Here is a 14,631-nt window from a genome sequence, read left to right on the forward strand (position 1 = left end):
CTTCTGTAGTTAGAGTAGGGGAGCGGCGGCCATTTTGTTGTAGTACACATTACGCGGACATAACAGAACAAGACCCTTTTCTTATTGACATTCTCTTTTATTTTTTACACCTGGGGCAACCTCAGCATCTCTGGCTCAATCAGTATATGGATAACTGCTTCTTAGTGTCTGATACAAAGGGAAAAGAAACTGCGCTAAATACGTACAGGTTTCCAAAAGCAGCAACTCAACTGTGAGATCGGCACAGCAAATAAACAAAATAAAAAAAAGAGCTGTGCTAAATGTACACTGAGTAGATGAAATAAAATTAAAAAAAGAAAAATAAAGAGAGAATGTCCTACTGCAAAAAGAAAATGTTCATCCAAAGTGATAAATCAACACTAATAGTAATACATTTGAGTCTCAGTGAACAATAAAATAAAAACAATATTGAATAAAGTCCAAATGTGATGAAAGAAATGAATTCCCGCAAAGCTGACTCTATCCAACACCAAGAGTGCAATGTGACCTCCGCCGTAAAAAATGCCTGCTTACCAGCTTGCATGGGCCGCTTATGTAGAGAGGTCAGTAGCGCTTGTGGATTATACCCAGACAGGGTCTTTATCCATCCAGAGAAAATATAATATTGATAACGCCCCACACACACGAGAAATGTAGAGCATAGGATCAACAAGCGAACATAACTCAATCATGGCTGCAGCCCTTCTCAGAACCCATACAGCACGAAGTCCAACTAGGGTTGCCACATTTTTGTCAAGCCAAACCTGAACACTTTAGCGGCACACGGCAATTTGTTTTTGTAGCACACAATATAGGATTGTAAGAGACTTGGGACACCTTTGAGTTACCCTAGGAGAGTAGTAAGTTGGCGCGCATAGCGAGCTGCAGTGAACAGTGGCTGTGGTCAAATTGTGTCAACAGTGGAGAGGGGGGTGGACTTAAAGGGGCATGGTTAAATAAAACAAAAGCATTTGTGTGCCCATAAAATATGATTCGATTAATAAAGAAATGTCACAGTTAAAATATGAACCTAGCCTACCTTAAAAGTGGACACTGTCAGTCAGTAGGGCAGAGGACGGTGTCAGTAGGGCAGAGTACGGTGTCAGTAGGGCAGAGGACGGTGTCAGTAGGGCAGAGGACGGTGTTAGTGGGGCAGAGGACGGTGTCAGTAGGGCAGAGGACGGTGTTAGTGGGGCAGAGGACGGTGTCAGTAGGGCAGAGGACGGTGTTAGTGGGGCAGAGGACGGTGTCAGTGGGGCAGGGGACGGTGTCAGTGGGGCAGGGGACGGTGTCAGTGGGGCAGAGGATGGTGTCAGTAGGGCAGTGGACGGTGTCAGTGGGGCAGAGGACGGTGTCAGTAGGGCAGTGGACGGTGTCAGTGGGGCAGAGGACGGTGTCAGTAGGGCAGAGGTTGGTGTCAGTAGGGCAGAAGACGGTGTCAGTGGGGCAGAGGACGGTGTCAGTGGGGCAGAGGACAGTGTCAGTAGGGCAGAGTGCGGTGTCAGTGGACAGTGTCAGTGGGGCAGAGGACAGTGTCAGTAGGGCAGAGTGCGGTGTCAGTGGACAGTGTCAGTGGGGCAGAGGATGGTGTCAGTGGAGCAGAGTGCGGTGTCAGTGGGGCAGAAGATGGTGTCAGTGGGGCAGTGGAAGGTGTCAGTAGGGCAGAGTGCGGTGTCAGTAGGGCAGTGGACGGTGTCAGTGGGGCAGAGGATGGTGTCAGTAGGCAGTGGAAGGTGTCAGTGGACAGTGGACAGTGTCAGTGGGGCAGTGGACAGTGTCAGTGGACAGTGTCAGTGGGGCAGAGGACGGTGTCAGTAGGGCAGTGGAAGGTGTCAGTTTGGCAGAGGGCGGTGTCAGTAGTCCTTTTTTTTTTAAAAGTGACAAAAAAATATATATATAGAATAAATAAGTTATTATAAAATTATAATTATTAAGTAAAATAAATAAGAAAAAAATTGAAAGGGTAATTATTAATAATTAATTAATAATAATTAATCCCTCCGTGCTCACGTGCAGAAGCGGACGCATACAGAAGTCACGCCCGCATATGTAAACTTTGTTCAAACCACACATGTGAGGTATCGCCGCAATCACTAGAGAGAGAGCAATAATTCTAGCACTAGACCTCCTCTGTAACTCTAAACAGGTAACCTGTAAAAAAATTGAAAGCATTGCCTATGTACGTACCGTAGTTTGTCACCGTTCCACGAGTGAGCACAATTTTAAACCATGACATGTTAAGTATCTATTTACGTACCATAACATCATCATTCATATTATACAAAAAGATTTGGATAATTATTGTGTTTTTTTTTTTTAGTTCATTAAAGTGTATTTAAAAAAAAAAAATTGCGCTTGAAACACTGCTGTGTGACATAACATATTGCAACGGCTGCCATTTTATTCTCTAGGATCTCTGCTAAAAAAAAAAAACAAATATGCATATATAATGTTTGGGAGTTATAAGTAATTTTCTAGCAAAAATTTCTAAATTTTACTTATAAACAACAAATAACAGAAAAATGCTTGGTCTTAAAGTGGTGAGCAGCGTGTTATTTCTCAGGACACAGACATTTCACTTAAAGGGTAAGTTCACCTTTATAGAAAAATCTGTAAGGTAAACTTACACAGGACACCCATCCTTGCCCCCCCCCCCGGCCCGCTGACCTGAATGGCGGTGATCGCCCCTCCTGAGCCCCGGCTTCTGGGCTTAGAAACACCCAGAGCTTAATCTCCTAAACGTATCCAATCAGGAGGTACATTTAGGAGCATACTAATTGGTCTGCACCATCACATGGGTGGATTTCTAAGCCCTGGAGCCATGAGGCCGCTATACCGGGGCTCAGGATGGGGGATTACCGCCATTCAGGTCAGGGGGCTGGGGGCGAGGTGGGGGTCCGGTGTAAGTTCCCCTTTACAGATTTTTCTGTAAAGGGGAACTTACACTTTAAATATATTTCCCAATAGCCACAATGGATATAAATCTAGTTTGTGCGCACCAAATGCATTTTGCAAACCCAGATATTACTTTGAAAAAGTAGCAGTGACATCATCACTGTGCTGTACATAGCCTGTGCAGAGTGTAGAGCTGTGGGAGGGACCCAACAGGCCCCACCCACTACAGGCTGCCTGCTAGACATGTGCAATTCATTTTGAACTTGCCGGAACAGAGGACTCCCGCATGCAACCCCCGAACCCAGAAGAAACGCTGAGGGGATAATGTCAGCTCCCTCTACATTGACCGGGATGCAATGCAGGGGCTTCGATCTAAGGCAAGTATTTGATAACGAGCTAGTATGCGGTGCATACTAGCTCATTATGCCTTTGCCTTACAGGTTTTTTTTTTTTCGTTTGCGGGTATACAATCGCTTTAAGTGTGTTCCCTAGGTGTGTTCTAACTGTAGGGGGATGGACTCACTGGGACATGATAGAGATCACTGTTCTTCTGGGAACAGAAGATCTCTGACATGTCCCCTGTCAGAACGGGGATCCGCCTTGTTTACACTGGCAGATCTCCGTTCTGCCTCTGAACTTGGCGATCGCGAGTCACCGGCGGACATCGAGTCCGCCTGATCGGCGGGCACGCACCTGCAGCGTGCAGTGGGAGCGAGAGCGCGCCTGCCCGCCACTGCACCTGCTCGATACGCCATAAAGATACAGCGATTTGCGCAGCCCTGCCAACCTCCCGCAGTATATCTGCGTGAGCTGGTCGGCAAGTGGTTATGTCCTGAGACATCAGGACCCGTAGGGATTGTAAACCACTTGAAGTCCAGGCATTTTCTGGCACTTTTTGTTTACATGTGAAAATCTGTTTGTTTGTTTTTTTGTTGCTAGAAAATTTGTTAGAACCCCCAAACCTTGCATTTTTTTAAAAGCAGAGGCCCTAGAGAATAAATTGATGGGTTTCACAATTTTTTATGTCACATAGAGTTTGCACAGCGGTTTTTCAAACGCAATTTTTGGGAAAAAAATATACTTTTTTCAATTTTAATGCAAAAAAAAGACAATACATAACCCAATTTTTTTGTAAAGTATAAAACATGATGTCACGCTGAGTAAATGGATACCAAACATGTCACATTTTAAAATTGCATACGGCAACAAACGACGTAAATTGTACTATCCATAGGCGATGCTTTAAAAGCCTTTACAGGTTACCACTTTAGTTGTACAGAGGAGGTCTAGTGCTAGAATTACTGACCATGGTCCGACGATACCTCACATGTGTGGGACGATCGCGGTTTGCATGTGTTCAGGACCGACACACATGTTCGACTTTGCTCACTAGCACGAGGTGACGGGGGGGCACTTTAAACTTTTTTTTTTTTTAATTATTTATTTATTTTTACACTGTTGCTTTTTTTTATCACTGTTATTGCTGTCACAAGGAATGTAAACATCCCTTGTGGCAGTAATAGGCATGTGACAGGTACTCTTTATGGAGGGATCGGGGGTCTATAAAACCCCAAATCCCTCCTTTGCACTTGAAAGCATTCAAAACGGCAACTTCTGCATTTTTGAATACTTTAAATTTTCAAAAAATGGTGCCATTAGGACGTCAGAGAACAGAAGTGATGTGATCGCTTCCGGGTTCCATAGCGGAGACCCGATCAAAGCCGATTCCGGCTTTCTTCAGGTCTCCGGCTAGCCGGCGGGTCTCCTGGTGAGAAGGGAGAGCCCAAGCCAGCTACGAAAGGTGGCGGGAGGGGGGGGACGTCCCCTCCCCCTGCTTGTAATAACAACCGAGTCGCTGGTTAGCCGCATCAGTTGTTATTACAAAAGAGCGACCGCCGACTCTAAAAAACGGTACCCGGGTGATGCCTACAGCTACAAACATCACCCCGATACAACCACTTGAAGTCAAATGACGTACAAGGAATATGATTTAGCGGCAAGTGGTTAAAGTGTTGCCAATGGAAAATTTAGGGTACTGAAGTTTGTTTTATGGGCACACCCAATTTTCATGTTGGGTATTTATTTACTCTTATATATTATTATACCAATATATGCGAAATCCAAATATCCAAAAATCTAAAATATCGAAAATTCTGAACCATTATTTTATTCTCCAGGGTCTCTGTTTTCATAAAAAATATATAATGTTTGGGGGTTTTAACTAATCTTCAGGGCTAAAATGATTTGTTAAGCAAAAATGGGCCTGGCATTGAAACGGTTAAAGTTAAACTCTGAACTATTGTTATAACTGTCCACCAAGTATTAAAAAATAAGCCCTGGATCTGATCCTTCTGTGACCAACATGTCTGTTTTCATCTTGCTGCTGCCTTTGGATCCTCTATTTTGTTACTTTGTTATTTTTGAGAATTCGCTATTTTGTTACCTTTGAAAATCTTTAAATAAAAAAATTACAAAAAATGTGCAGTATTCACATTTATTTCAAAGCTGCCCATGCATTACCTCCTTCTGGCCACAAGATGTCCTCTGCCTTCTGGGTTGAATGACAATTCAGCATCACTCAACCTGGAAGACTGAGGAAGGACTGTGAGTCCAGGGTGTCATAGCCCCACCTCTGAGCACGGCACCCCACACAATAGCATGTTGATGCAGACAGCGGCATCAGAACATTATGCACAATCACTCCCTGCCAGAAAACAAAGGAGGAAGAGGACCTAACTTGTGACATGACCAGCCTGTAGACATCAGAAAAGGGTATGGGGGCATTGGGAGGAGAAGAGTTGTAATTCAAAGAAAATGAAATGCACGTGCATACATTCATGTCTAAATATCTGTATTACTTTCTGCAATGAACTGTATTAAAATGTGAAGACAATTCTGTCTTTATTTCCTTCTTTCCAGCTTCCCTGCTCCTCCCCTGACAGAAGCCCAATTGGGCATTAATAACACTAAGCCAAGTTGCTATCACCCCATGTTCAGTGAGCGCCCCTGGGAGGAAAGATTATGTCAGCTAGAAGGCTCCTACTTAGCTTCCCACCCCCTTCTGTCTTTTTGAGCAGTGACAGGCTCAGATGGATCGCCGGGTAGGCAATGGGGAACTAAGTAGGAGCCTTCTAGCTGACACATCTGCAAAGATACATAACATTTTGGTGAATGCAGCGGGGCCACGCAGGACACAGGCAGCTCCAACTGGATAGTGTCATTGGTTGTTATCATGCCGATGGCCTCCTATGTCCAAAGACACTGTGAGGCAGGGGCTTCCTACATCTTAGTGACCAATAAGACAGAGGAGGTAGAACAAGGAAATTGATGCAGACTGTCCCCCTGCATACCAAGTGACAGCACTTGTCTCAGGGAAACACTTGGTTCCCGAGACAAGTGCTGTCAATCACAGCTAATTACATATTTGCCTCCTTGCTGGATGTGTTGTCAGACAGCAGTGGGGAAGGGGGGAGCCATTGTTGGCCTCAATAGCTCAGCAATGAGAAAAGCCTAAAAGATAGGACATAGTGCTAAATACCTGAGGCACACCAACGTAAAAAAAAACTGTAATGAGGAGTCCCCTTTATTCCAGGTAGAGGATTTCCAAGACAGGGATTGTGTCTTTGGAAACCAGCTACTTGGATTAAAGTACCATGGTGTGATTTTACAGAGTGCAACTCTGTTTCTACTTTTTTAGACATTGAAGCTGAACTTTACTTTACTTAACAGTTTGATCAAAATGAATTTTCTTTAACAAAAGGACATACATTCCACATTAATAGCTATGTTACCAAAATAAGTGTGTGCTGTAAATTGCCTCCAGGGTTGCACCTGTTTCTTCTTGTTGGAGGCCACAATTTTATGGAAGCCCAGAGCAGACACTTTCTTATTGGAAACTCTCCCCCACTCCTTGATCTCAAAGACTATAAGTCACTTCTGTAGTTAAAATATCTACATTTCCAGCCTTGATTGTATGTATTGGCTCAGTTAGAGAGGAAGGCTGACAGAAGCTTCACAGGCTTCCCATGTATGTCTTGGCTCAGTTAGAGAGGAAGGCTGACAGAAGCTTCACAGGCTTCCCATGTATGTCTTGGCTCAGTTAGAGAGGAAGGCTGACAGAAGCTTCACAGGCTGCCCATGTATGTCTTGGTTCAATTAGAGAGGAAGTTCACAAGCTGCTCATGAGGGAGAAAGGAGAGAAAATCAGGGAGGTAACTGCCTCACACCGCGCTGTCACTTCCGTAACAATGACACTCTCAGCTGCACCTGGCACAAAGATTCCCCAGCTTGCGGGGCCCAATCTAGGTGCCAGCAGCCTGAGAATGATTGTCACTGGGTTAGGTAATGCCACGTACACACGATCGGAAATGCCGCCAGCAAAAGACCGATGTGAGCCTTTGGTCGGAAAATGCGACCGTGTGTATGCTCCATCGGACTTTTGCTGGCAGAATTCCAGCCAGCAAAAGATTGAGAGCAGGTTCTCTATTTTTCGGTCGTAAAAAGTTCCTATCTGAAAATGCGATCGTCTGTATGCAATTCGGACGTGCAAAAAATCATGCATGCTCGGAAACAATTAGACGCATGCTCGGAAGCATTGAACTTCATTTTCTCGGCTCGTCATAGTGTTGTACGTCACCGCGTTCTTGACAGTCGAAAGTTCAGAGAACTTTCGTGTGACCGTGTGTATGCAAGGCAAGTTTGAGTGGAATTCCGTCGGAAAAACCATCCAAGTTTTTTCTGACGGAAATTCCGCTCGTGTGTACGGGCATTAGTTAAGCAATTAACTCCAAACTGCCACCAGATAGCTTTTTATGTCTATTAACCCTTCACAATAGTATCAAGAACAATTATGAAAAAATAAACATCTGTACACACACTGTCACCACAGACAGGTAAATTCTGAGATTTATTGCATTCAGTAACGCTCTTCAAGAGACAGGGATTGGTTTTGTCTGACATAAAGGCCTTAAAGACAGTTTTAACACTTTTCAAAATAAGGTTTAATAATGGAAAGGTCAAATTGGTGCAAATAAAATATTTTTAGCAAAAAGGGTGTTACAAAGAAATAATACAGCAACAGAAAATGTGTTAGACTATTATTCCAAATTCATAATTCGGCACTTATACGTGTTATATTATATTCATGGCAAGCTTGCAAAAGATATTTGGTTTTATGATTAGTCATAATAAATACAGTATGTGTGAATGACCTTGATCAAATGTTCAGTAAAATAGATCTTCATCTGAAGCTGAGTCAGTAATATGCTAGAAGTTTCTGGTGTAGCAAGCTTGAGAATGACATATAAGGTATCTGGTATAGAATGTAAGGGAGGTCCAGAATAGACCAGTATTTATGTAATTAGAGGAATAATACATATTTGTTTAAATACTGTTAAATTGGGACTAGCATAGTCTCAGTCATAATTAATAATATTAGTATGTATTTACTTAATGTGGCAGTAGCTGATTGGCTGGGATATGGCCGGCCTCTGAGATCGTGCCCAGCCCGCCATCTGAAGGGAAGCAGATCGAGGGAGTTTTCCTGCAGCACCACCCCCCTTTCTGCTTGGCCTATCTCTGTCTTAATTAAAAGGGGGGGGGGGTGTGGTGGTGATAAGAGAGAGAGACACCAGAGGCAGGTACCAATGCCTGCCACCAGAAAAGCTACATCGGTGAGTCCTATAGAAAGCTGTCTGCTGACTGTTCTGTGCAGCAACTTTTGTGTAACTCTCCCCCCACCGTCCTGTCCCTTCCAGCAGCCCGCCTCTGCTCATAACCCCCCCTTCACCCACCCTATTTACCCCCCCTTCTCCATCCCTCCTAATTCTGCTCACCCCCCCTCTTCTCCATCTCCACCCCAACTCTGCTCACCCCCCCCTTCTCCGTCCCCACCCCTCTTCTCCATCCTAACCCCAACTCTGCTTACCCCCCTCTTCTCCATTTCCACTCCAATTCTGCTCACCCCACACCCTCCGTCTCCATCTCCACCCCAACTCTGCTCACCCCCCACCTCCTCTTCTCCATCCCCACCTCAACTCTGCTCACCCCCGCTCTTCTCCATCCTAACCCCAACTCTGCTCACCCCCCTCTTCTCCGTCCTAACCCCAACTCTGCTCACCCCCCCTCTTCTCCGTCCTAACACCAACTCTGCTCACCCCCCCTCTTCTCTGTCCTAACCCCAACTCTGCTCACCCCCCCTCTTCTCCATCCTAACCCCAACTCTGCTCACCCCCCCTCTTCTCCGTCCTAACCCCAACTCTGCTCACCCCCCCTCTTCTCCGTCCTAACCCCAACTCTGCTCACCCCCCCCTCTTCTCCATCCTAACCCCAACTCTGCTCACCCCCCCTCTTCTCCGTCCTAACCCCAACTCTGCTCACCCCCCCTCTTCTCTGTCCTAACCCCAACTCTGCTCACCCCCCCTCTTCTCCATCCTAACCCCAACTCTGCTCACGCCCCTCTTCTCCATCCCCCAACCCTCTGCCCTACCTACATTCCCTATATATTACCACATTTTCCTTTTTGCAAGTCATCTCTCTGCACGTCACATTTTTTAAAATCCTGCTATGCCACCTCTACAAATGAATGCCCCGCCCCTGATTAAAATAATACTCCACTTACAGAGAAAAAGAGTGTCCTTAAACATTTTTTCAGAATGTTTCCAACTATGTAATAGGTGTTCCCTCAATACAATCTGTGTCATTCCTGTTGCTTTCTTCCCCCCTTCAGCAACAGTAAAACTTAAAGCTGTCAGCAGATAGGCCTCTAGTGACTCTGATTTTATGCACAATGCCAAGATTAGAGAGAAACTGAGCATGTGCAGAGCAGTGTGAAACAGTGCATTACTGGAACAATATAGGCCCTTATTTGTATGTCTTACTTAGCTATCAGGGTGGTTAAAAATCAATGATTTTTACAAAAAAATAAAAAAAAAATGATTTTTTTATTTAAATCAGATTTTTTTTATTTAAATGGGATTTTTTAAATTTTTACCAAATTTAATAACATTTAATAAAATGCTTTTGGAGTAAAAAATCTAAAGATAGTTTTCTATTTAAGATTTATTCATAATTTTGTTTATTTAGCATGAAATGCAGCATAGCTATGTAGCATGAGGCTGTATATTCTGCAATATTTACATTTTTGGTAAACTCATTCAATGAATCCAAGCTCTGCAAACTGAGATACCATGCACTGCATTGATGCATTCACACAATTTCGCAGTAACCATGAGATAAAACAAAGTTCAGGAAGATTCCTTTATCCCATCGTTTTGAAAATCTATGTACACTACAAACTGTATGATTGAATCGGTTCTGATATCGCTGTTTTACTAACCTGACAGCTTATTATACCAAATAGGAAACCTTCATTTTGTTTACAAATATTAAGGATTCCAACTACCAGTAAGAATAAGTCCTTACATTTAAAAAGCACCTGTCGTTTCAGATCCATCATGGCGGCTCCTGTTAACGGGCATCCACTTATCTGTTGCCGCCGCATCCCTCACCTTGTTGTGCCACTGCCACATCACCAAGCGTCCCATTAAAGTGAATGGGACTGTCGGTGGGTCAACAGCGATGACAGCTGCTCTTTACAAATTATGATTTAAATCGACTTGATTTAAATCAAATCCACCCCGATAGCTATACCTGCAAAAAGGGGCCAGTCTAAAGTAATCTAGCAGGACTTAATTTTCTGACTAAAGTTCCACTTTAACACATGCCATAATGCACGTTATTGCGTGTGTCTTAATGCACCACAAAGGATCACTTTAGTGTGAATGGGGCGTAAAGGCGGCTAATCTGAAAGTGTGAATGATACCATTAAAAACTATTACATACGTAGAAATGTCCCTAAAACATACGTGAATGAGGACAAGGGGTAAAGTCATGTGACCCCCCCCTATCTAATCCCTGTTCATATTGTTGCCAGTCAAGCCCTGATAAAAGGGGCTCTTGGACCCCCGAAACATGTGGGCTACCTTTATGGACTGCAGCCCTGACTTTTGATGGAATAAAGTTGTATCTGGACCTCTTAGCAGCACTGTTGCGTTTCAATTTTGATTTTCGTTACATTATACTACAAGCCAAGGAAAACTTGGCTTGTAGTATAACAACACCAGTTAGATAACCCTATGGGTCCAGTGTTATCTTGCAATTTTCCTCCCCTATCTAATCCTTGCATAATTGGAACAGTAATTCACATTTATACAATACAACAGAAAGGTGATCAACAAAGAACCATGAATTTTTATTTCTAACAAAAATTTTCTTCAAAGTGAGGAAATGTTACAATATATTACCACTCAGCGTTTACATGCCCGCTGTGCTGTATTTTTACAGTGCTGTTCAAGTTTCTGGTCATGCTTTGGTCAACAAAGATTGAGTATGTTTTTTTCAGCGTGCAGATATACTGTACCTGGTTCTCCATGTTTTTTTTTTTGTGGAGGTTAAGCATACACCTGCCTAATGTACATCCCACATAATAAGAAGAGGAGAGGCATTTCCCATTAGTGCCCCAGGACGACATCATTATATGACGAAACGCGACGGACGTGTTGACGTCACCACGCTGTTTGGATCTCGGAAGGACGGGTGTTCGATGTTAGCCGGCCGGCTTTTACAATGTATGCGAGAATTTAACAACTTTGTAGTAAGTACATTACTTTTTTTATACCAAATAAAGTTAAGACAATTTTCCATTATGGTGAGATTCTTTTTTTGGGATATATCTGCTGAATGGGATATCATTTGACTCCAGCGATTGGATACCTGGGTGCAGGTCCCTTGTCATTGATCCTTTCCCTGTTTGGTTCCATTCTTACGGAGACATCTGATCTTACAAGGACTTGGCTGGGCTATAGCCACAAGCCTGTATAGCTTGCCATTTGGTAAGCAAGTTTTTCATAAGGTGGCGGTGTACACAAGGGTGGTGTGAATCACTGTGGTGCTGCTGTTTAATATCAAAGGGACTTTCACTTACCAACACTAGATGATCTGATGGTATTTGTACCCTATTCCCATGGACTTTGTATAAGCTTACTGGACAATTTAAGTAGCGCAGCTCTTTTTTACTTTTTGTTTTTATTTCCCATTAGGCCCGCTTGTGCCAGTACCTAGGGCAATAGGGTTCGTCTACACAAGATTCACAAACAGAATAATTTTTTTCCTTCTTCGGGCCACTTCTTAACATCTGTAGCTACATTTAGCAAATTAAGTAAAAGAGGAAAAGGGTGCAGGGAATGTTGAGGGGAGTCACAAGACTCTACAGTTCAGGAGACACTGAACCATAGCTCCTTTCTCTTGCATAGTCTTGAGCACAATTGAATAGTTGTCTCACATATTAATCAGACTGAATGCCCACTTCGGTAGCCAAGGTTTTTTTTTTTTATATCAGGTAAGCCATTATTCCAGCATATCTGAAAGGAGAGGAAATGCTAATTACAGCTTTGACAACCGGGGCTTAATTGAATCGTTAATTTACTCATTTTTGCAGTACAGACTTTCTCCACTGCACTTCTGCTGAGTTTTTCACATTAGTCCACGCCCCTGAGGAGCTTATATTGTAATGACCCTGCCACACAAATACTGTCTGGATGAAAGTCAATTTAACTGTGGATTAAAACTAGGGAACCGGATAATAATAAAACAACAAAAAACCTTCATGCAGTGACCCTGGTGTGAATTGAAACTAGGGCCCCGGAGCTGCTGGTATCAAGGGACTATCTGAATATTGTGATAAAAAGCACAGACCCAAGCTTCAAGCACAGCCCTCTGGATGCAATTGAGGACCTCCTATCCTCCCAGATGATTAGGTTCCTGCGCGCATTCTCCAAGCAGGTTACCATATGATAAGGATTCCCTTTATCAGAACATAACTATGTCTTCATCTTTTGTGTTTTCTAAGGTGAAGCAGTAGGGACGGTTTCCACGTATAACACGCCCCACACTCTGTACATGAATAAGGCTTCTCCCCTGTGTGCAGCCTGTGGTGCCGAACAAGGTTGGACCTCTTGGAAAAACATTTACCGCACTCAGAGCATGAATACGGCTTCTCCCCCGTGTGAATCCTCTGATGAGTCACCAGATGGGACTTCACGTTGAAACATTTTCCACAGTATGAACAAGAAAAGGGTTTTTCTCCCGTGTGAATCCTCTGGTGTATGATCAGATGGGAGTTCTGCATGAAACATTTCCCACACTGGGAACAAGAATAGAGCTTCCTGGCCGGATATCTGTTTCGGCGTTCCACCAGTCTTCTATGTTGGATAAAATCATCGCCAACCCCGGAATAGAGAAACATTTCTTCCCCGTTGTGGGCTGTATGATGAGTGACGGGGTGGGATGATGTGGGAAGGTACCCCATATGTGACGATAGATTTGATAAAAAATATATACTGGGAGGTATGGGATGGGGATTTGGAATGACAGGGTTTTCTCCTGAGGAACTGGATGTGATGTCATTGTCTTCTATTTCAGCATATTGAGCAAATGGAGGATAGTTCTGTGTGTTACTTGTCTTGTATCGTCCATCTGGAAGAAAAGAAGGATGGGAGGGAAACAGGAATGACTAAATGATTGTCTGACTCAAGAGAAGTCACGTGAGAGACTCTGAATTGCATGTTTTGTCATCTAGGTCTAGTACTGGAAGAGCGCTCTTCTCTGGAATTAGTGTTTTTTACTCACCTGTGCTGATCTCTGGAGGAATTTCCTCTTCCTTACAGGGCTCATCACCCATTTCATATGGCTCTTCCTCATCGGAATCATCAACTTTAATCACAATCAGGTTTTTACCCTAGATGAGGTATGCAAAACTAAGATAAAACATTTTTTTTTCAAATTGCCCAATATCTGGACTGAGATAAAGGAAAACTATTGAATTACAAGATCACAGCACCTTCACAATGCATAGGTTTTACCCAACCAGTTAAAAGAGCAGAGATATACCTACTGACAGCAGCCAACATACCTGATAATGGCAACTAATACTGTGGCAAACATCTACAGAATCCTGTAAATCCATGTTGAAATCTTCCTCCAATGAATCCTGGAGACACAGAGGACGGGGACATCTCTCTAAGGTATTTCTGTTACTGGATCCATCTGTAGGAAACACACACACTGACTGAATACATTGTTTCTATGTCTTTATATCAGAGGATGTGTGTATCTAGGTGGATCCTCAATACTCTTCTCTCCTTTACAAGAAATAAAAGTCTCCTCTTACCCGGTGATGTGAGGGGTGGCTGGTTCTCCATCATGACGTCCTTGTAGAGATCCTTGTGTCCTTCTATATACTCCCACTCCTCCACAGAGAAATAGACAGTGACATCCTGACACCTTATAGGAACCTGACACACAAAATGATAGTCACCATCCAGACACATCCCTTGTCTGTTACTGGATAATTTCCCAGAATTCCCGCCACCGCTCACCTCTCCCGTCAGCAGCTCAGTGATCTTCTGGGTGACTTCTAGAATCTTCTTGTCATTGTTTCCTTCAGGTTTCAGGAAGTGGAGTGGAGGCTTCGTGATTGGATTTTGCCTCCTGCTCCATCCCCCTGACAATGGGGAATGTGTATTCTTGCTAGAATCCTTCAGAGGACCATAATTCTAAATAATAAGATATGCCAATAAATACCTGTTAGAGATCTAATGAATGTGATTCATAGAAATTAAGTACTAGCAATGTCACACCAACAGTTCTAAAATCCTTCATCTTCTGGACAGTTCTGTA

At 43.5% G+C, this 14,631-nt stretch overlaps 1 protein-coding gene across 1 annotated transcript in view; it reads right to left on the reverse strand.

The window, feature by feature from the left end:
* LOC141106738 (uncharacterized) overlaps positions 1–14,631 on the reverse strand; it is a 209,043-nt gene that overhangs the window by 52,041 nt on the left and 142,371 nt on the right. Inside the window, 5 exon segments of the mRNA XM_073597667.1 lie at positions 12,828–13,428; positions 13,582–13,690; positions 13,865–13,998; positions 14,123–14,246; positions 14,331–14,507. Coding sequence (XP_073453768.1) covers positions 12,828–13,428; positions 13,582–13,690; positions 13,865–13,998; positions 14,123–14,246; positions 14,331–14,507 — 1,145 coding nt within the window.

This window comes from Aquarana catesbeiana, linkage group LG08 (assembly GCF_042186555.1).
Source record: "Aquarana catesbeiana isolate 2022-GZ linkage group LG08, ASM4218655v1, whole genome shotgun sequence".
NCBI lineage: Eukaryota > Metazoa > Chordata > Amphibia > Anura > Ranidae > Aquarana > Aquarana catesbeiana.